At 36.6% G+C, this 23293-nt stretch overlaps 1 protein-coding gene across 3 annotated transcripts in view; it reads right to left on the reverse strand.

Moving 5' to 3' along the window:
- Nucleotides 1-23293, reverse strand: part of LOC111188855 (NACHT, LRR and PYD domains-containing protein 12-like) — an 859751-nt gene that overhangs the window by 789609 nt on the left and 46849 nt on the right. For 2 of the 3 annotated variants that reach the window (XM_049472886.1, XM_049472880.1), the window contains exon 1: nucleotides 18539-18621. Coding sequence is in view for 1 of the 3 variants with exons in the window: in XM_049472891.1 (XP_049328848.1) it covers nucleotides 1747-1866; nucleotides 1958-2131; nucleotides 5182-5346; nucleotides 5439-5612; nucleotides 8103-9876; nucleotides 10035-10242; nucleotides 10811-10865; nucleotides 11446-11562; nucleotides 12737-12853 (2904 nt within the window). In the remaining 2 variants the exon portion in view is untranslated. Of the gene's footprint in view, nucleotides 1-1746; nucleotides 1867-1957; nucleotides 2132-5181; nucleotides 5347-5438; nucleotides 5613-8102; nucleotides 9877-10034; nucleotides 10243-10810; nucleotides 10866-11445; nucleotides 11563-12736; nucleotides 12854-18538; nucleotides 18622-23293 lie in introns of those variants that run through there. The other variant, XM_049472891.1, reaches the window with a different exon arrangement.

Consider the following 23293-nt stretch of genomic DNA (forward strand, 5'->3'; position numbering starts at 1 on the left):
TATTATTTACAGAGGGAGTTTTCCCAATGTAGCTGTTTATATTCCTTCCTCTGCCAACCCAACATCGGTGATGTCATTTATTCAACAGTGACACATCTTCAAACTCATCACCAGAGTGCTGTTAATGCCATATCAGGTGACTTTAACCACGTCACAATAGCTAAGGCACTACCACACTCTCTCAGTATGTGGACTGTCCTACCAGAGAGGAAGGAACATTGGACTTGCTGTATGCTAATGGATCAGCTCCGGCCCATGGTCCAGCCACTTCTGAACCCCCTTCAGTTTACCTTTTAGCCCTTCCTGGCAGTTGAGGATGCCAATATCTACCTGCCCAACAGAGTTTATGCTCACCTAGACAGAACAGTCAGGACTGTGAGGGTCATGTTCTTCAACTTCTCCACTGCATTTAACAGCATTCGGCCTGTTGTTTGACGTTAAATGAAATGGACGTAGGCACCTCCCTCGTGTCCTAGATTGTAGACTATCTGTACAGACTCCAGTATGTACGCCTGCAGCACTGTGTATCTGATAAGAGTGGTTAGCAACATCGGAGCACCACAGGAAACTGTCCTCTCTCCCTTCATCTTCACCATTTACACCACAGATCTGCCACCTTCAGAAGTTTTCTGATGACTCTGCAATAGTTGGGTGTATCAGTAGGGGTGAGGAGGATGAGTACAGGGCGACGGTCTAAAGCTCAATGTGAAAAAGACTAAGGAACCGGTGGTGAATCTGAGGAGGAACAAGGCACTGCTGACCCCTGGTCATCAGGGGGGTCAGTCTGGACACTGTGGAGGATTACAGATATCTGGGACTGTACAATGACAATAAACTTGCCTGGGCTATGAACACTGATGACCTTTATTGGAAGGGCCAAAGTCGTCTGTATTTTCTGCGGCATATGTGGTGGCGAGGGCTATCCTCCATACTGGGGCAGCAGCTGACTCAACAAACTGATCTGTAAAGCTGGTGATGTGGTGGGTGTGGAGCTGGACTTGCTGAGGGCAGTGTCAGAGAGGAGGATGCTGGTTAAGCTGCAGGACACTATGGACAGTTTCTCCCACCCACTATAGAACACAGTTGTGAGTCACATGAGCACTTTTAGTGCAAGACTCATTCTGCCAAAATGCACAGAGCGCCACAGGAGGTCTTTCCTACCTGTGGTGATAAAACTCTAAAACTCCTCCCTCAACATGTGACACCATGGTGCTTCTTCCTCTACTTCCTTTTCTTATTATTATTCTTTGCATTTGAGTAATAGTAATTATAAAAAAGAGGTGCAATGATTAGGATTTTTATACAGGAAATTATTATTATTACAACTACGGTCATTTTATTTTATTATATTTGTATTTGTATAATATTTTATTGTGTAGATTAAATGAGTAGAGAATTTTGTAGTGTTTACATGAATGGTTGCAACTGTAACAACCGAAATTTCCCTCTGGGATCAATCAAGTATTTCAGATTCTGATGGGGAAAAGTAATTTAATGCTCAGACACTGCTAACAATGACCCTTCATAAATGTTGTATCTTTAGTGCTTCCTTACTGAACCCCACCACTTCAGTCCAACCCAGAAAAAATCCTGCTGTGTTTTTGGTAAAAGTCTCCACTGTGGCTAAGTTCTGTGTTTCAGATTTCTTAATAATTACATGTTAACTGGAATTATAATCTGTGTATTATACTGATATTACACAGTGACTGTAGGTGTGTGTGCACAGGTGTGTAGTTCAGTACTCACTCTAGTTTCTCCAGGTTACAGTGAGGATCCTCCAGTAGATCAGAGAGCAGCTTCACTCCTGAATCTCCTATCCCTTTCTTATTTAAATTTAGTTCACGTAATTGTGAAGATTCACAGATCCTTTGGAGAGAAAATTGTTATTTTAACTGGTTTAATCTACTTTTATTGTTCATGATGTTTCTGTAAAAGTTATAGGAAATCAGTAACTCACTGTAGTTTCTCCAGTTTATAGTGAGGATCCTTCAGTAGATCAGTGAGCAGCTTCACTCCTGACTCTCCTGGTTTATTGTAGTTCAGATTCAGCTCTCTCAGGTGGGAGGGGTTTGATTTCAGAGCTGAAACCAGAGCAGCACAGTCTTCTCCTGTAATACTGCAGAATTCCAGCCTGTAGAGAGAAGGACAAATCTCACTGACAGCTTAACACACTGTTTAGACACTGAGGTTAGTCAGATAATTGAACAGTATTTAAAACTGTAGCAGTATAAAATGTTAATTTCACTTTCATCTGATAAATGTATTTGTGGTTCTGTTAGCTTTCTTATTAGGTGGTAGGATTAGCATACTTTGTAAGATGGATTTCACACACACTACAAAGCTGAGACCGCTCTATTCAGAGTCTTCAATGAGCTTCTGCATTCTGCTAATACTTTACACCTAAACATCCTTCTTATTGAGTTTAAGTGCAGCTTTTGATTCTGTTCACCACAAAACATTAACATATTTCCTCGACTGGTATAAAAGGCATTGCTTGTTCATGTCATATCTTTCCAACAGAATACTTAAAGTGTTCGTTGTGGGGGTTAAGAGACCTCTCTGGTGAGAATGTGTAATTACACAGAATAAAGAGTAGAATTATTAGTGAGGACTCCGTTGAGCTCTTTTTGTAGCTTGGTCAACTTGGTCTTTAGTTGTAATTCTGTGTTTCTTAAGTTTAACTATGTGTGACTGAGTGTGCTGTTCTGAAATCTCCATCGGAAGCTGGTCATGACTAGAAAACACACCCAGGAAAACCTATCAGACCAACATGAGCACTCAGGGATAGTTAGATAAGCACACTGATGTCATTTATTACAATATTTTGTCTATATATTTTTTTTGTCTATATATATATATATATATATATATATATATATATATATATATATAAATACTTCTAAGGATATAATTCTATTATTTATTATTCAGTTCTAATAATGGTTTTGAAATAATAATTTTATAGGTGTTGTGCTTAAGCAACTGTTTCACCAAGGAAACTGGAAAAATACCCCACAAGAGGTGTGGAAAAAGGCGGCAAACAGAACAAAGGAAATGCCACAAAATGGCATTTACCAACAAAAGACAGCTTTCCACTTCAAATAAACCAAACTAAAACACAACCAAACTCAAAACTGGCTGAGCACCACTCAGTCCTCTCTTTTTGCTCTCTTTTGAGACATATTTTTTATTTATTTTACTTTTTTGTGTGGCTTTTTTTTCAAATCTCTCCTCCTTTTGAGATCACCTTTTCTTTTCTTTTCTTAAACCCTCTGTTACCGGTCACTGTAAAGGTGCAACAATGAGGTCTGTTTTGACTGAGGTTTATAGAGGGTAGTGCACAGGTGCAGCTGGTTGAGGCTGATCATCACCAGGGATTCTGGGAGTTGGAGTTTTGGGATCCCACTCTACCAGTTCCTCCCCTATGTCTACCAGTCCCCCTGCTGGCAGTCCGTGGAGCAGCACGACCCATCACACTTACCATGTGGATTAAGGAATAAACAGACAGGTTCAGTTGAGATTCCACACATTTCTGGCTAGGATTATCTATTTTGATCTGCAGAGACGGAAGATGTTTTCTGAGACGAGAGAACAAGTTTGAGGTATTTCCTCCTTTAGCTGCCAAATTGTTCCACACAATGGCATTCCCATCCTCACATCTGTTTTGAGGGTATCCACAGTGGTCCCACTCAGAGCGGAATTGCGCATGCATAGGAGAGATTCTCAACTCGCTTACCTTTTACTGGTAATAAGCAAATGCCCACATGATAATCATGTATTTTAATACCGTGTTATATCATACAACTGGTTACCGCTGTTACTGCTGCAACCCTAGTGTACAGTAAGGCTTAGTGCTGGACGATATGGCCAAAATTTATATCACAATATATTCCATAATTTCGGTCGATACGATATAATTTCGATATCGACATAAATATTTCAGAAAAACTGCTAAGAATCCCTGCAATGAAAATCTATGCACTACTGCCTGAAATTTTAATTTAAGTCTTTAAAGCCTCCTTTCACAAAAACTATATAATACTTTAGAAATAAGAAATGGTCAAAATAAACCAATGATCACTTTTAATTGCTTATAGCAAAATAAAAACATGACATCTCTGTCAAACAAATTTAATAGATCAAATCAAAAGTGCTTCAACCAGGATAAGGAAAAAAAGCCTTCACATACATAAAAGGAACATGATATCGCAGTCAAATAAGCAAACCTATAGGCTTTTATAACTATAAATATATATAATATATAGCGCAAGAGATTTTAGCCGCTGACCGGAGCGCGGCCGAGTTTCAGCGTGAGAGATTTTAGACGCTGACCGGAGCGCGGCCGAGCTTCAGCGCGAGAGATTTTAGATGCTGACCGGAGCGCGGACTAGTTTCAGCGCGAGAGATTTTTGATGCTGACCGGAGCGCGGCCGAGTTTCAGCGCGAGAGATTTTAGGGGCCGACCGGAGCACGGCCGAGCTGTGTTTCTCTAAATAATACATATCAATATGACACAAAAATTATATCACCGTTATTGAAACATTTCTTATCGCGATAAATATCGTTATCAAATTATTGTCCAGGCCTAGTGCTGTGTCATCCCTGTTCCCTGCTACTGAAGATCTGAAAATGCGAAATGTCACAACATTTGTACACCAGAACCTATTATTATTTTATTAAAAAAAAAAAAAAAAAAAAAAATATATATATATATATATATATATATATATATATATATATATATATATATGTAATTATATGATAATTACTGATACAATAGTCTGATGTATGAAAATCTACACCTACAAATACTTGAAATGTGAATTCCTCCATTCATACCAGACACTTTCGCCCCTTTTCAAGTATATCTTTACACAAGGACTGCGCTTGTACTCTTCCTCTTCTGTAACACTTTATTAAAACTACCCCATCTTAATTGAGGCTGTAGCCTGGCCAATTCCTGCTCTGAATTGGTTGGAAATTCATAGAGGTGTCAAATTCTGAAAAACAACCTATGACTATATTAAAACATTATAAAATCTAATCAATTGATTTTAAAGTCTGTTTGAAGTCTGTTTATGATTGTGGTCACTGCTGCCAATATACAAGTGTACTGCTATGTGTTCCCGCACAGTACCTATAATATATCTGTTCAGTAGATAAACGCACGGTAGTACTTACTGTAGTTTCTCCAGTTTACAGCGTGGATCTTCCAGTAAACCAGAGATAAACTTCAGTCCTGGTTTATTGTAGCTCAAATTCAGCTCTCGTAGCTCTGATTGGTTTGATTTCAGAGCTAAAACCAGATCAGCACAGTGTTTCTCTGTAATATTGCAGAATTCCAGCCTGTAGAGAGAAGAAAACTTCTCATATTATATCTCAACACAAACAACTGTGAAATGCAAAGAATTAAGATAATCAAAAGTAACAATACTCACTGTAGTTTCTCCAGTTTACAGAGTGGATCCATCAGTATTTCAGAGAGCAGCTTCACTCTTGAATCTTCTGGTTTACTGTAGGTCAGATTCAGTTCTTTCATGTGGGAGGGGTTTGATTTTAGAGCTGAAAACAGAGCAGCATAGCATTTCTCTGTAAAACTGCAGTCATACAGCCTGCAGAAAGAAAGAGAAACATCCTCAGAGAACAGAATTAGTACACGAGTACACCCCTCGCATTTCTGCAGATATTTAAGTATAATACTTCATAGGACAACACTGAAAAAATTACACTTTGACTTTGAAAGTAGTAAAAATTAAGTCTGTGTGCAGCTTACATAACAGTGTAATTTATTTATTCTTCCCTCAAAATAATTAATGTCCAAACCACCGTCAACAAAAATGAGCCAAGTGTCAATATTTTGTGTGGCCACCGTTATGTTCCAGAACTGCTTTAACTCACTTGGGCATGGAGTTTAACAGAGCTTCACAGGTTGCCACTGGAATGCTTTTCCACTTCTCCATGACGACATCACAGAGCTGGCAGATATTCCAGACTTTGCACTCCTCCGCCTTCCGCTTGAGGATGCCCCAAAGATGTTCTATTAAGGTCTGGAGACATGCTTGATCAGTCCATCACCTTTACCCTCAGCCTAATCAATAAAGCAGTGGTCATCTTAGAGGTGTGTTTGGGGTCATTATCATGCTGGAACACTGACCTGAGACCCAGGGGATCATGCTCTGCTTCAGTATTTCACAGTACATATTGGAGTTCATGTGTCTCTCAAGAAATGTAACTCCCCAACACCTGCTGCACTCATGCAGCCCCAGACCATGGCATTCCCACCACCATGCTTGACTGTAGGCATGACACACTTTTTTTTGTACTCCTCACCTGATACACGCTTTAGCAAACTGATTGTGGGCTTTCTTGTGTATAGACCTCTGAAGATGCCTCCTTCTGGGGTGACAGCCATGCAGACCAATTTGATGTAGTGTGTGTCATACGGTCTGAGCACTGACAGGCATGACCCCACATCTAATCAATCTCTGCAGCAATGCTGACAGCACTCCTGCGTCTTTCTTTCAAAGACAGTATTTGGACGTGACGCTGAGCACATGCACTCAGCTTATTCAGAAGACCAACACAAGGTCTGCTCTTTTAAAATGCTGAATGAACTTGGGTGTTGGCAATCTTCTTGTTGCCTTCATGCAGTGCAACAATTTGTCTTTTAAGATCCTCAGAGAGTTCTTTGCCATGAGGTGCCATGTTGGAATGTTCAGTGACCAGTATGAGTGTGAGAGCAGTACTACAAAACTGAACACACCTACTCCCTATGCACACCTGAGACCTAGTAACACTAACAAGTCACATGACATTTTGGAGGGAAATTGACAAGCAACGCTCAATTTGGGCATTTAGGCTTGTAGTCTCTTAGGGGTGTACTCACTTTTGTTGCTGGTAGTTTAGACATTAATGGCTGTATATTGAGTTATTGAAGGAAGAATACATTTACACTGTTATATAAGCTGCACACAGTCTACTTTTCATTGTGTCATTTTGTCAGTTTTTCCTATAAAACATAAACTTAAATATCTGCAGAAATCTGAGGGGTGTACTTACTTTTGTGATGCACTGTATTTACATGTTCAAATATACTTAATTTGCATACTATACACATTCCTGTCAATACACCCATCTGTTTTTCTTTTTGTTTTTTTTACTGTGAACATGTTCATGCTTTGATACCACGATCAAAATATGTATCAAAAATTGGATGTAAAAATGTAAGTACTGAATTTCACATTTTTTCAGTCCCAGAGATTATGTGTATTTATTGGAAAAGTAAAGAGCTTAATCTTGTGAAAAATTAGACTCAACTATGCTAACCTTTATTCTGCAATGTTGTGGCAACATAATGCTCACACACCCTAAATTTGAACAATTGGTTTTAATCATACTTTAAATGCACCAAAAGAGTATAATTGCATTAAATTGGTACAATAGTTAAGTGTACGATTTGGTTTGGGAAATACTTGTAGAACTGGCTTGTTCTTTTCTCAGGTCCTTGTCATGCCTAATGCTGTCAATCTGCCTGTTCCTGAAGCCTCTTAGCCAAAAGACTCAGTTTCCCAGCAGCCTCAGTCTCAGAACTACAGTCTTCAGCTCTTAAGTTGCTGCGAATTATCTAGTTTTCTAGCTCTGTACAAAGTGTTCATTCTACTCTGATTTTCTGTTTCTTGACCCTTGTTCTGCTTACCGTTTACTCTTTTGCCTAATCCTCTAGATTTGATTGATTTCTAGTTGTCGACTTTTACTTCTCTCTTGCCTACTCCCTGTTGTTTGATTCTCTGTGTACCAACCCTCGCATGTTCACTGAGCACGCTTTAGGTATGCTATTTATTATTGCTTCACTACTGATATTCTGATATTGCCTGTCCCTGACCAACCCTGTAAATAAACCTGTATTTTCTAATCAGAGTTTGTCTCCCAGCTCCTTTTATTTGTTAAAGTCCTGCACTAGTTAATTTGTTATTCGCTAAGCTTGATCGCTTTCGGGAAACACACCCCTGATTAGTTTTTCAACAAATAATCAATAAACAAGGACAGACTTATCCATGCTACAAAATATAAAACAGCAAACAATAAACAATAAAAATACTTACACAACCTTCCTGGATGCTTTCACCACTGGCAGCAGCCTCAGAAAACATTCCTCTGAAGTCTGAAATTTCCTCAGGTCAAACTCATCCAGCTCCTCTTCTGAATTCAGCATCACAAACGCCACAGCTGACCACTGACCAGGAGAGAGAGTAACTCCACTGAGATCACTGGAACGTCCTCTGTTCAGGTATATCTGGACTTCCTGCACTAGAGAATGATCATTCAGTTCTTTCAGACAGTGGAACAGACTGATAGTTTTCTCTGGAGAGGGATTCTCCCTGATCTTCTGCTTGATGTACTCCACTACTTCCTCTTTACTGTGAGAGATGTTCTCTGTCTGTATCAGAAGACCTCGTAAGAGAGTCTGATTGGACTCCAGTGAGAGACCCAGAAGGAATCGGAGGAAAAGGTCCAGGTGTCCGTTCTCACTCTGTAAGGCCTTGTCCACGGCTCTCTTCAGGAAATCAGACATTGTTCCTTTTTTGGAGAAACCAAATCCACTGTGTTTCTGTTGCAGCACATTTGTGTTGTTGGAGATGAAGGACAGAAACGCATATAAAGCAGCCAGAAACTCTTGAACACTCAGATGCACAAAGCTGAAAACCTTCCCCAGGTGAAGTTCAGACTCCTGTCTGAAGATCTGGGTGCACACTCCTGAGTACACGGACACTTCTCTGACATCAATGCTGCACTCTCTCAGATCTTCCTCATAGAAGATCAGGTTTCCTTTCTCCAGCTGTTGGAAAGCCAGTTTTCCCAGAGCCAGAATAATCTCTCTAGTCTGGTCAAGATCAACATCACTTTTTCTTTGGTACTTCTGGCTGCGGTGTTTGATCTGAAAGATAAGGAAGTGTGTGAACATTTGAGTCAGAGTCTTGGGGATCTCTCCTCCCTCTGCTTCACCCAACATCCTCTCTAGAACAGTGGCTGAGATCCAGCAGAAGACTGGGATGTGGCACATGATGTAGAGGCTTCTGGAGGACTTCATGTGTGTAATGATTCTTTCAGCAAGGCTCTGATCTCTGATCCTTTTCCTGAAGTATTCCTCTTTCTGAGGGTCACTGAACCCTCGTACCTCTGTTACCTGATCAATACAGTCAGGAGGGATCTGATTGGCTGCTGCTGGTCGAGTAGTTTTCCATAGGAGAGCAGAGGGAAGCAGGTTCCCCTGGATGAGGTTTGTCAGCAGCACATCCACTGAGACTGACTGTGTTACATCAGATACTCTCTTATTGTTCTGGAAATCTAGAGGAAGTCGACATTCATCCAGACCATCAAAGATGAACATGACTTTGTAACGATGATAATCTCCTGGTTTTAAGTATTTTGTATCTTTAAAAAACTGATAAAGAAGATCCACCAGACTGAGATTTTCGGTTTTCATCAGATTCAGCTCTCTAAAAGGAAGTGGAAATATGAAGAGAACATCCTGATTGGCTTTTCCTTCAGTCCAGTCCAGAATGAACTTCTGCACAGAGACTGTTTTTCCAATTCCAGCAACTCCTTTAGTCAGCACAGTTCTGATGGACTGGTCTTTAAAGAGGTCGTTACATTTGATGGGTGTCTCCTGTGTTGCTGGTCTCCTGGATGCTGCTTCAATCTGTCTGACCTCATGTTCATTATTGACCTCTCCACTCCCTCCCTCTGTGATGTACAGATCTGTGTAGATCTCACTCAGAAGGGATGAGGTTCCAGGATTTGAGATTCCTTCATTAATTTTCTGAAATTTCTCCTTTAGAGTAGATTTCAGCTTTCGATGACAGGACGGAGCCAGTTCTAATAGAAATAGAAAAAGCAATATCATTATATATGGTGAAGTATTAAATATATAATAAAAATGTGCTGTCACTAAAGGCTGTTTACAAAAATAAAAAAATGAAACTAGTGTAATTCATGCACATATAAAGTATTATGTAAATGATCTAATCACTTACTGGTCTGCAGTTTGTTAGCGAGGTCTGTCTGGTTCATGTTTCTCAGGACGTGCAGTGTGATCTTCAGCGCTCCCTCTCTGACACCACTCTGATCCTCCTCATCCTCCTCCTCTCTCCCAGAGCACGCTGGGTAATCCAGATTCTTCAGCATCTTCAGAAACCTCTCCAGCTGATTCTTTACCAGAGAGATGACTTTGTGCTCCAGTTCCTGATTAAACACATGGTAAGAAATGGTAGTAAAACATGAACAGATAAGTTTGTCAATATGTTTTGGATATGGGATGTGTTGTGTTGGATTGAGAGCAAAGGCAAATTCAAGATTTCTTTAATATTATTTCTTGCCCTCAGCAGTCAGAGTTTTCTCAGAATATAACAGAACATGTTATTATAGTGTGAAACTGTTTAACAGGTAAACATGAAAACATAATGTGATATATGTGGCTCTAGAGCTTTGACTGCATTTATATTGAAGTAAAATCTTTGTAATAATCTGGATTTCTGAACTGATCATTAATAAATGGTCATCATAAATTAGTGTGTGACTTATTCATTAAGTAAATCACAATTACAAACTCAATCTCACCAAATCTATAAACAAACTTACTGTTGTACTTGTACTCGTATGTTTAATAAACCTCTGCAATTCAACTTAGGAAGAGTAAGTAATGATTATTAAACATCTATTTTATAGCACATCACTTCATATTTAAAGTTAAAACACCAAATCACATTTTACAGTGTTCACATGTGCTCTGGCATTAGTCACACCTACACACCTTTAATATGGAGTCCATATTTCTCCTGCTGGTTTCTGGAGTCTCCTTCTGGACTCTGTCAGAAAACATAACATTAACATATGTTACTAAATGGTGATTGTGAATATATCTACAGAAAGAAAGTTCCAGAAGATCAACCACCACTGCAACACTCCACCAACCTTCACGCTCACCAAAAAGTTAATTCTAGATTTTATCAGATCAGAGAATCATGTTTCTCACAGTCTGGTGTTTTTTTGTAAAATCCAGATGTGTTTTTTACAGAGGTGAGGTTTTTGTTTCCTCCATAAAGATCAGATAGCTGGAGAGCTGCAGTGATGGTTTATCTGCTGAAAGTTTCTCCCATCTGCACACAGGATCTCTAGAGCTCAGTCAGAGTGATGATTATACACTACACTGCCCAAAGTATTCATTCACCCAATCAAATCATTAAACTCAGGTTCCAATCACTTCCATTACCACAGGTGTACAAAACCAAACACCTCCACACACAGACTGATTCTATTTGTTAGAATTTGTATTAGTAGAATTGTTTTCTCTAAAGTGTGTTTTAGTATAGAAATTATAGTTGTAGAATTCAGAGAAAACATAGAAGTGTCTTTTAATCTTATTCTCCAGAGTCACGTCATCCTTACCTGAGATCAGCAGAACTGTTGTCCTCTCTGAAGTTTATAGGTTGATACATTGAATGGTCACTCTTCATGGAGACACAGCTGGGTTCAGGTGAGTCTGATCTCTTATCCTGATCCAGTCTAAAACACAACCAGTATCAGACACCATCTACAACCTTTCCAGCATGTTGGTGTGATTCTACATTCATGTGATTTTGATGGTAAATGAGTTTATAATTGGGAAGTTGAACTTGAACAACCTCTCAAGCTTTAATTTCTAAATCATGTTTCTCACATTCTCACAGTCATTTCTATTCTATTCCAGTCTGTGGATGTTTTATTATTATTTTTTTTTTACAATTTCCTGTATTTTCATTTTTTTCATCAGTTCTCCTTATAAATAGGTTAAATATAGAGAAAGGGTTTATATCAACAGTATCTTTGTCTACATCATCCTTATTTGTTGGTTTCACAATCTCTTTTACTAAGTTGTATCTAATTTGTACATAGTAATCATTAAACTCATGAATCATTTCTTTAGTTATAATTGTATCGTCTTCTTTTATAAGATATTCTGGAGTGTCTACTCTTGCAGGTCCTTCCTGATGATGGTATTTAGTACACTCCATGTTTTATGCATGTTGTATCTATGCTGCTCCAATAAGTTTTTGATGATATTATGGGCTGTATGTGATGAAATTCCTAAATTCTGTGCAGCTGAATGTTGAGAAACACTGTTCTTAAACTGTTGGACTATTTCTTCACGCAGTTCTTCACAAAGTGATGATCCTCTCTCCATCCTTGCTTATGAACGACTGAACTTTTCAGGAATGCTCCCTTCATACCCAATCATGACCCTCACCTGTTTCCTATTAACCTGATCACCTGTGGAATGTTCTGAACAGGTGTTTTTCCAGCATTCCTCACCTTTCCCAGTCTTTTATTGCCCCTGTCCCAACTTATTTTGTACGTGTTGCAGCATCAAATTCAAAGTAAGTAAATATTTGCAAAAACTAATTAAGTTTAAACATTGGAACATTAAATATCTTGTCTTTGTAGTGAATAAAATTTAATATAAGGATTTGCAAATTATTGTATTCTGTTTTGATTTATGTTTTACACAGAATCCCAAACTTTATTGGAATTAGAGTTGTAAAAAACAACAAAAATAAAATATAAAACCTCTAAAGCCAGAATAATTAATCCCTTCATTTGAGTCCAGAGAACATAATTGTTACCATCACTAAAGTGTGTTTTAGTATAGAAGTTATAGTTGTAGAATTCAGAGAACACATAGAAGTCACGTCATCCTTACCTGAGATCAGTAGAACTGTTGTCCTCTCTGAAGTTTATTATTTTATTCATTGACCCGTCACTCTTCATGGAGACACAGCTGGGTTCAGGTGAGTCTGATCTCTTATACTGATCCAGTCTAAAACACAACCAGTATCAGACACCATCTACAACCTTTCCAGCATGTTGGTGTGATTCTACATTCATGTGATTTTGGAATGATGGTAAATACGAGTTTCTGATTGGGAAGTGACACATGAACACCCTTTCGATTAAAATAGTTTTCCTAAGATTCTAAGTTGAGGTGACCATTAATCTTATAACATGGCAGAAAAGAAGATCTATGGTCATTAACCTTGATACAGAACAATGCTATTATTTTGTTCTGAACAAGATGAAAACAATACAAAAGTATAGAATTTACAATTCGGCACAAAAAGGTAAGAAAATACAACGTTAGATTAGTCTCTATTGAACTAGTGTAAAGGTAAAACAACTATCCTCACATGGATTTTTGTCAATATGAATTTCAAGCATATTGGAAATTAAAATTAAAATGTAGTCCCAGAATTTAGAAATCACACTGCACTTCCAAAATATATTTAAAAATGTAGCAACAGAATCAGTGTTACAGACAGTACAGTAAGGCGTGGGAATCTTGCCCATGTTGTATCTTAAGTATGGAGAGGAATAAGCCCTGTGTATACACTTATAGTTCAGAGGACATACTAATGAATACAAGCTGTATCTTCCTGCACTGAAGTTCTGATAGACTCTTCTTTCTTCTGTCATCTTCAACAACAGACGCTACGCTTTAAGTGAACTCACACATTTACTGTGAACGAGTTTCACATCCAAACCAGTTTTAGCTGAAATCACAAAATCATTCATTTTTGCGTGAGGGTCACATCGGCTCGTAAAACGATCTTTGTTCCTTTTGCATCGGTAAGAACAGTATTATGTTTCTTGCATCAGCCTGTGATTTTTCCAGGCATCAACCTGAAACTGATTTTTCCAGGTTCAAAGTTCATTCTCATAAGATCATATTAAATGAAATGTGAGTGAGTTCACACAATCTTTGGACTGTGATTTCCCAGATCAAATATTGTTTGTTCTAAGGGTTTAGGGTTTGTGCGTCAGACAGAAATAGGCAGTGTTCCTATTTCAGAGAATCTTGGCCATACAACTTATAAGAATTATCTGTAAAACACAAGATAATAATTATTGAATTAATTAATATGAGAGGTTTTATCATTTTAAATTGTGTAAAGGGCAAAAATGTTTGTTCAAAAAGAAAAACTAAGTTGTTCAAAAGGTTTAACACTGCATATGAATCATTATGGTCTGAGGTTCAGGGTTCTGCAGTGTTAATGTGTTCAGAAACACAATCTAGAACATTGTTTGATAGATTTTAGTCAATATAATTTTATCTTTGCTGATGGCAGAACACTGTGAACACAATATGAACACAATTAGAAGAAGAATGTTCTGATTATGAAACAGGTTTTAGAACTGATCAGGAAGTGTGCTGAGAAATTCTAAATTCTCCAGAATTCTCTAAATGTTCTAAAATCATAATTAGGTTTTTATACTGACAGGAGAACACAGGTTTCTGCTCCTTCTGTATTTTGTATTTTGGTTTTAGTAAAATGGTGAGATCTGGTCATTCAAACCCAGACTGCTCGTCGTACCAATAACTCACTCTGATTTCTGCTCATCTGGATTTTATGAATTGGATGAATAATCTACTCTTATTACGACTTTTTAAGGTGGACCAGAAATACAGAATAAGGTGATGTGAAGTAAGATCTTTCAACTAGCTCATGAACACAGCATGAGAACAAAGAACTTATTTTACATCAAACCACATTATTATCTTACCTCTCAGGTTCCAATGTGTCCAGTTCCTCAGAAACACTCTTACTAGACCTTTTTTCCAAAAAAAACAAAGAACAAGAAAAAGTGGATTTTAGTGGAAGGAGACGTTAAAATAAAATTTTATTTTATATTTTGTTTTTGATTGATGTAAAAGCTGGATTTGTGCTGAGCAGTGCATCTGTGGGCCCTATCGTGCCTCCTGTGCAAGACGCATAGTGAGGCGCATTGCTATCTTCCACCCCATCAACAGTCTATTTTCACGCATCATTAAAATAGCATTAGACTTTAGGAATATATTAACTATGATGGGCGTGGTGTTCTGAAAGTGACGTGTGTTCATGTAAATTTCTGGCGTGATTCTATCTTGGCGGCGGAAAATAGAGCTGCACGACTGATCCAGATAAACCCAGACTAAAATCAACAGTCAGCTGCGCAACCAGAACTGGATCACTGATCATCACGAGCACTGCTCTCCCCATTCACTATACCACACACCATCACTTCTTTACCACCTTTACCTTTAGCAAATAACACCTCGCCCAGAGCCTTCAGCAATCAACTATAAAATAAATATACTTTAAAATCTGCACAGTAACTATAAGTTAGTATTAGTAATATTTATTTCTGACAGTTATAAGGATTTATATTAATATTCAGTACACAGATTTAATAACTGTAGCTTAATATAGCAGATATACGCATTCTGCTGTTTGAGAATTTCAACAGATGCTCGTTCTCAATCATTTTCTCATAAAAAATGAAAAGAGAGAAGCACTTTGACTGAACATAATTTAATATGTTACCTGGCTATTATTGAACTGAAATTCACTTTTATATTTTTTTATATATTTAAAAAAAACATAACACATTGTCACCGCGCTCTTGTTTGGCGCTGAACTTAAATTTTTCAAAACTTTATAAACCTTTATAAAGCTATATGTTAGTGTTCGTTTCCTATCACCAGGGCACATTTGTTAAAATATAAAATATATTAATTTAATAAATTAAAAAACAAATCCAGGGCTCTATAAAATGCCACACAAGCACGGCATGGTGGAGTGTGTTAAACCGGCGGGGGTGTACCCACGCTGAGCGTGTGCCTCGGCACACGTATAAGATTATATGCGTGTCCATGCTGATGACTATTGACTGTTGTGTGGCGCACCTGTGTTTTTCACCGCCAACATAGTAATACGCCAGAAATTAACCTGAACACACCTCACTTTCAGAGCGCCACGCCCATCAGTGTAGATTTATTCCTAAACTCCAACGCTATTTTAAAGGCATTGGTTTAAGGCGTGAAAATAGACTGTTGACGGGGTGTAAGATAGCAAAGAGCATTGTGACGTGCCTTGCACAGGGTGTACAACAGGGCCCAAGGTGTTTAAGTTCAAGCACTATTAAATTCTAAATAAAACTGTATTTGTAGTCTGTTTTATGCACTTTCTAGGGTATAAAGAGTCATTTGGTAAATTATATAATCAAGCGCAGCTGCCTGGAGTTAGCCTAGAACATTTCCCAACTCACTGCTCTGCTCCTGCTTCCCAAACACCTGATCCAGCTGATCTGCTCATCAACATCTTACTGAGTTAATATTAGAGTTTAACACCATGATGCAGGAAAAGGAACCAGCTTTCTCTCAGTGTTGATTCTAAAGAACCCTGTTGATTTTTAAGGTAAGTGAAGAAGAAAAAACTCCTCCCCCTGATACTTAACAGCTGTAATCTGGGTTTAAATATTATATAAGGTCTGCAGAGAATTATTTAAAGAAAACTTCAGATTATTTTTACAATATAAAGATCACCAGTCACCTGTGCTGATAGTGCTGTTTGCTGGTGATGGACTGGGAGAATGAGTCTGTTTCTCCACAAGACTCATTCACACATTCAGTTTGAGTCAGAAAGGGTAAATAACTGACTGACTGACTATTTATTTATAATCTAGTCCAGACTCGACTCGTGTAAAGATCCTGAAGGTGCTTAAAGGACCTCAGTGAAGCTGGCCCCTCATATCATTAGAAATGAAATAGAAAAGTTACCATTGGTTAGTGCTACATTTCTGCTGTTTTTTGCAGCAAATCTGCGTTTGTGCTGTTATCATTATTGAGATATTAAACATATTCATTTATTGAAATATTAAACATCTAATTTCTGACCTGTTATGTAACACAGCCCCTCATCTGTGGCCAAACTGCACTCAGATGGTCTCGTTGGTTAGTGCTACATTTGTGCTGTTATTGTTATTGATTTATTAGATAAAAAATATTTAATGGGTGTGAAGCTGGCCCCTCATATAATCAGAAATGGTATAAAAATATTTTGATTGGTTAGTGCTACATTTGTGCTGATTAGTGCAGCAAAAAATTAGTGTTTATGCTGTTATCATTATTGAGATATTAAACATCATATTCACTGTTATCGTTATTGAGAAATTAAACAATTTAATTTTAATTTAAAGCCCTTCATCTGTGGCTGAATCGCACCAAAGTGGTCTTGTTTTTTAGTGCTGTGTTTGTGTTGTTATTGTTATTGAGATATTAAACATTATATTTACTGTTCTCCTTAATTAAATATTAAACGTTTAATTTCTGACCCGTTATGTTACACAGCCCCTCATCTAAGGCCAAATTTCACCAAAGTGGTCTCATTGGTTAGCGCTACGTTTGTGCAGCAAAAAAGATTGTGTTTGTGCTGTTACTGTTATTGAGTTATTAGCTAAAAATTATTTAATGGGTGTGAATTTTCGTAATAATATTTTCCTAATAATTAATAACGATAACAACACAAACGCTCATTTATGCTGCACAAACTTAGCACTAACCAACGAGACCACTTTAGTGCAATTTGGCCACAAATAAGGGGCTGTGTTACATAACAGGTCAGAAATTAAATGTTTAATATCTCACTAATTATAAGAGCACAAACACATATATTTGCTGCACAAACATAGCACTAACCAATGAAAAATATATATATATTTTAATTTCTAATGATATGAGGGGCCAGCTTCACTTGTTGAAAGTCTCTCACAGGAAGGAAAAGCCGGTTCTGACTTGCATTGAAACAGAAGATACAGATGTCCGTGTAGCTCTTGATTAAACAGTGTGAAAATCACCAACAGCAGTAACTCTGTTCTGTGTATCACCTTAAAATGAGATAATTTCACTTGTTAAGATTTAGTTTTTGGCAGTTTATAAATGATTGTTCTTTTTAATCCGTTCAGTCTAAGTACTGTAGTGTGACCTAAGGGTCTGTGTTTTAGAATCTGTGGTTAAGACTAATCTATAGTTTATGCTGATCTGTTTTTGGTCAGTTATTTCTATTCTTATTAAGCAAAGCTATTAGTGACCTCTGGTGGAGTTCAGTTCTTAAGTCATGTTTTGTGTTCACTGTGTTATAATGGGTAAACATTAATTATTTTTCTGATAATCTGTGATTTTTAGTCTGTATTTTGTATTTTAGTTGCAGTAAAATGGTGAGATCTGGTCATTCAAGCCCAGCAAGACTCTCATCATACCCACAACCCCCTCTGATTTCTGCTCATCTGGATTTTATGAATTGGTTGAATAATTTACTGGTATTGAGATTTTTTAAGGTGGAACGGAAATACTGAATAAGTTCCTGTGATGTACGATCTTTCAACTAGCACATGAACACAGCATGAGAACAAACTTATTTTACACCAAAAAATCTCATTATTCTCTCACCTCCCAGCTTCCTGTGTGTGCTGCTCCCCAGAGACGCTCATTTTGGAGCTCATCTTAGACCATTTTTACATCTAATCCTGTAAACACACACACATACACACACACAGTTGAGACCACGTGTTTCCTTCATCTTAAAGTTGTTATCTGAAATATTTCTATGTATTTCTGTTCTCTTTGTGTCTAAAACTCTTTAATATCAGATCAGACAGTAAATTCTAGTATTAAAGCTTCAGTTTTTACCTCTGTGCTTTTTATCCAAACGCTCTTCATCTTCTTCTCTCATCTAAACAGAAGCTGCTGAAGATTTCACTTTCACTTTAAACCGGTTTAAACTGGATCAGTTCCTCACTATAGGAGGAAGCGCTGAAAGGTTTTTTATAGGTTGAAGAGAGAGGAGTGATGTGTTTCTTGACCAATCAGAACACAGTGTTTAACTGTGGATGAATGGAGGAATTACACTATAACTTTTTAAAATATATACAGTACTGTGCAAAAGTTTTAGGCACCAAAGCAAATTACACTAATCTATTTATCTCAGCAATATGAGTGTTTTAACCTGAAAAAAGCCCCACATATGATATATGAACAGATGCAAATAAACATAAATACAGTAAAAAGTAACAAGGAATTTCTCATTTTTAACTATAAGTATGTTTTATATCCTGTGAGCCGAGCTGAAGAACAAAGTGTAGAGATTCCAGATTTCTCCTGGATGCTCCTCAGCCAGCATGTGTTTATTATGTTCAGTTCCGTCAGCAGCTCACCTGATTTACCACATTTACCAATTCAACAAACCAGGAGTTGATTAATATGATGAGAACTAGAAATAAAACTCTATTAAACTCAGATGAGGAGGAGAGATTAGGAGATGTTTTAAGGAAAACAGGGCTGTAAAAGCTGCTCTGCTCTTTGTAAAATTGCTGTTTGTATTTATTGTAATGCTGTAATGTGTTTTACTGAGCTATTAAACACTTACTGCACAGATAAGAAGCTTTTTATTTACTGAAATTCCCACAGGTGCCTAAAACATTTGCACAATACTGTATGTTAATTTTTTTAACATACAGTGATTGTATTATTTTCAGCACATCTTAAATTATATAAAGACAGGAGTTAAAAGAAAATAGAAACAATCCATTACGTGCATTAAAATATTAATTAATAAACGACAACAAAAAAAAAACATATATACATGAATACATTCATACACATAGCTGACAAATATTTTTGTAATAGAAATCATTTAACTTTTAATTATAATCTTTAAAAAGATAAAAAGTGTGACTAAAAATATCAGAGAAGTTTGTCTCATTAAAAACTGTAAGAACAGCTTTGTTGAGTCTCTATAAATATAAACATATTCCTGCATATATGGATCATATCTGTAAACTCTTTATTCTGCTCTGAGTTCCTCACATCTCCCACTCTAAGAGCTGAAATGTGTGTTCTTCAGTTTCCTCTGCTCTAACACTGCTGACCTGGAGCTGATGAATCTTCCATGGGTTATAAAATACAGTAACACACATCCTTATAAAGAAACTGTAAAATGAGCTCGTGTGAGAGAGAGGGCAGTACCTTAAATAAAACCCTCAGAAATCTTTACTTTCTTTTTTCTCTTTCCTAGAAGCTCCTCAGTTTCACTGTCTGACTGGCCAGTAGTTTAGTCATAATCATGACATTCCTGCTCTACATCTACTATTAAAAATAATAAAATAATAACTGACTGCTCATAACATTACAATACATATACTATTATGATTATATTATTAATATTTACCTGATTCATCTTCTGTTTTACAAGTTTCGGTTTTACCCGTCTCTTCAGGCTCTGACTTTTTATTTTTGATTAAATGCAGAAAACTGCCCCCTTCTAGACCATCTTACTCCCTTCTTTTCATGTTCAATCCATCGACTGGGGAGAAAACCCTCCATTTGAACACCATTTTCACCCCATACTGCTCTTATAAAAGCCATTATCTAAAAATATAAAACAGAATAAGTCTGAGTCACTCGTGACTTTACCAAACACATGCACTCAAAACATGTTTATAGATGTTTCATTAAAACATTAATACACAATTAGATTCCAACTGAACAGAAAGATTCCTATTATATCAAGATTAACACAAACTTTAATATAAATTTATCTGTTATAATTAAAGCAGTTCCTCAGCGTTGGCTAGCTGCACTCAAACATCACAATCCTACACTTGATCACAATTGTGGAGTTTTCAGCTGTTCTTACTGTCCAAACTAACTTTTTAAAACTCTTTTTTAATCTATAAAATGTAAAACCCGTAAAAGGAGCTCTGTTCTGATAGAAGTGAGTTTAGGACAGTGCTGGTTAGTCTGGTTATGTGGTTTTTCTCCACATTGCTCGTCACTCCTCTCTCTGCTCTGATAGGTGGCGCTGTTGGGCTCTTTCCTCGCGGCGCACGGACTCTTCTGTTATAGTACTCTTCTGTTAAAGTAGACCTTCTTTTTTACTGTGTTTTATTACTGTATAAAATTCATTGCTATTGAGGACCAAAATACCAGAATTAAAAATAAATAAATAAATAAAAACATAAGTAAATCACTTAATAAAAGTAATATGGTGAATAACACGGTAAAGAATAATTATAATTAATATAAAAATAAATACATATACATAAAAATAATATCAGTATAATTTGTTATTTATTATTTATTAACATTGTTTCTGATTGATTTTCTTTTGATTCATTTATTTATTTACATAACAATTTATTTCTGCATTCATTTTTTTTGCAATGTATTTATTTCTGGATTCATTTATTTTCCTGATGTATTTATTTCTGCATTCATTTATTTTTTGGTCAGTTTTGGTCCTCCATACATTGCTAGATCCAGGGGAAATACAAAAGTGATCTCCTTTGCATTGATATAATATTTGGCTTCTTTTGCTCATTTTCCACAGAGTTATCTAACGTAATGTAAACTAATGAAGGTTTACTGAGGCATAATGTCACATTTAGCACTAGGACAACATGGTGCTACACTTTTTTTAAAGGGCCCTTTAAAATAATTAATAATTATATTTTATTCAGCTTCCCTGACAGTGTTAAACCTATAAGGAGTTTTTTTTTTTTAATAGGACTCTATTGAATTGTGAATTGTTGTAACTACATGTAGTGTTTCATGTCCAGTTAAAGGGCTAGGGCAGGGGTATTTAATTAGAATTCAGTTTGGTCCAGTTAGAGAAAATGTCATCAGGCTATGGTCCGGACCGTCACCAATGTTAATTTATGTTTTAATTCAGTGTTTTATTCTGTTTACTGAAGAAGCCTATAGTAGTTCTGTTAGTGTTTTATCAACAACTGAAAGACAAAACAAATTACACATACTAGTATATTTCAACAATATTTATTGTTTTAAATAGACATCTCACAATAATTACATTATCAACCATCATAAAATAAATGGAAACACCCTCAATAATTTAACATATCGAGTCTAATAATGTGAATCTGTATGTTCACTTTGTTTCAAAATGCTATATTTATTCTATTTGATTTTATTTATATTAGATTTAGGCCTGCCTGTCATAATAATAATTACATGAATGATAAATCGTACAATATATGGAGAAATGTTTGCTGAACTTGACCAAAATATCAGCCTTTTTAAAAAAAAACAGTAGTTTTATTTTATTTAATATTATTACTGTAACATACTTTATTATGTTGTGGGTAAAACTGATGGGGGGAGTTGACAGGGTTGTTTTGGGAGTAAAGAGAGAGCGCGCCTGCGAGCGAGGGAGTTTTTTTCTTGCTGAGGAGTTTCTGATCAGGTGGATAAAGTGGAATATTTTGCACTCTTGTCTTGGTAAAGCTTACTGCGCTGTAAAGCACGTAAACCATAAAGACAATAAACGTTCCATCGCTTTATATGAACACGGACAGAATTAAATCCTTCTCAGTAGTTTATCGGTCTGGGTCCGGACCTGGACCGCGGTCCACCTATTAGTGACCCCTGGGCTAGGGGAAGTCATTTTTAAACAGCATGGCTTCAGAGGACTGATCTTGGATAGTATATGGAGTATTTATGGCTGTAATTTGTTTTATAAAACTAGAGTACATGTGGGGTAAGAAGAAAATTGTGTAAATTAGATTTTTTTACAGAACCATATTCTTTTAAAGAGTTTAAGCTCTCAGTCACTAAATACTGTAAGTATAGGAACTAACAACCAGAAAACTGAAGATAAATTATTAAGAAATATTCTGTTTTCTATTTGTCTGTATTATTTCACCACTGCCAGTATGATGATGTGGAGCACAGGCAAACTTCTGTAACACATTTATTATAAAAGAAGACGGCCAAAGCAAATTAACCAAGTATTAGCATGTCTGACTGAAATTCTGTCCTTTCCTACCAACATCTTCTAGACACAGTTTAAGAGTTTGTGATAAAAAAGAGGTAAAAATTCTAGTTAAATTAACTATCTGTGTAAATTAACTACTTTCAACAACCGTAAAACAATCGTTAGTTATAGTACTTTATTTTAGAGTAAAATATGCTACTGACAGTTTCTAAATCAAGCCTCAGACTATTAATACACAGGACTATAAGTTAAATATAGCTAACAAATGTACCTCAATATAGCTAACGGCTAATTTTCTCAACACGCAAAAATCCAAGGTATGAAGAAACTGGAGCGGCAGGAGCTGCGTATTATACACTCTAACCTAGACATTACATAAAGAGCTAAATACACAACACACTGCTAATATTCACTACAGTGTTTTATTCCAGAATATTTATCTGGAGTTTGTAAGAAGTTATTAGTAACGTTAAATATTCTAAACGTGGGGAAAACGTAAAAACAGCTCACTTCAGAAACCGTTTGGATAGTTAGCTAACCTACCTTTTTGTTCCTCTTTGAGGAACACTGTCTGCACAAATAAAAAAATGGTAAAGGAAAACCCTTTTTAATGTAATTCTTGATTATTCTTAATTCTTGTTGAATTTTATTTG

This window comes from Astyanax mexicanus, unplaced genomic scaffold (assembly GCF_023375975.1).
Source record: "Astyanax mexicanus isolate ESR-SI-001 unplaced genomic scaffold, AstMex3_surface scaffold_31, whole genome shotgun sequence".
NCBI classification, from domain to species: domain Eukaryota; kingdom Metazoa; phylum Chordata; class Actinopteri; order Characiformes; family Acestrorhamphidae; genus Astyanax; species Astyanax mexicanus.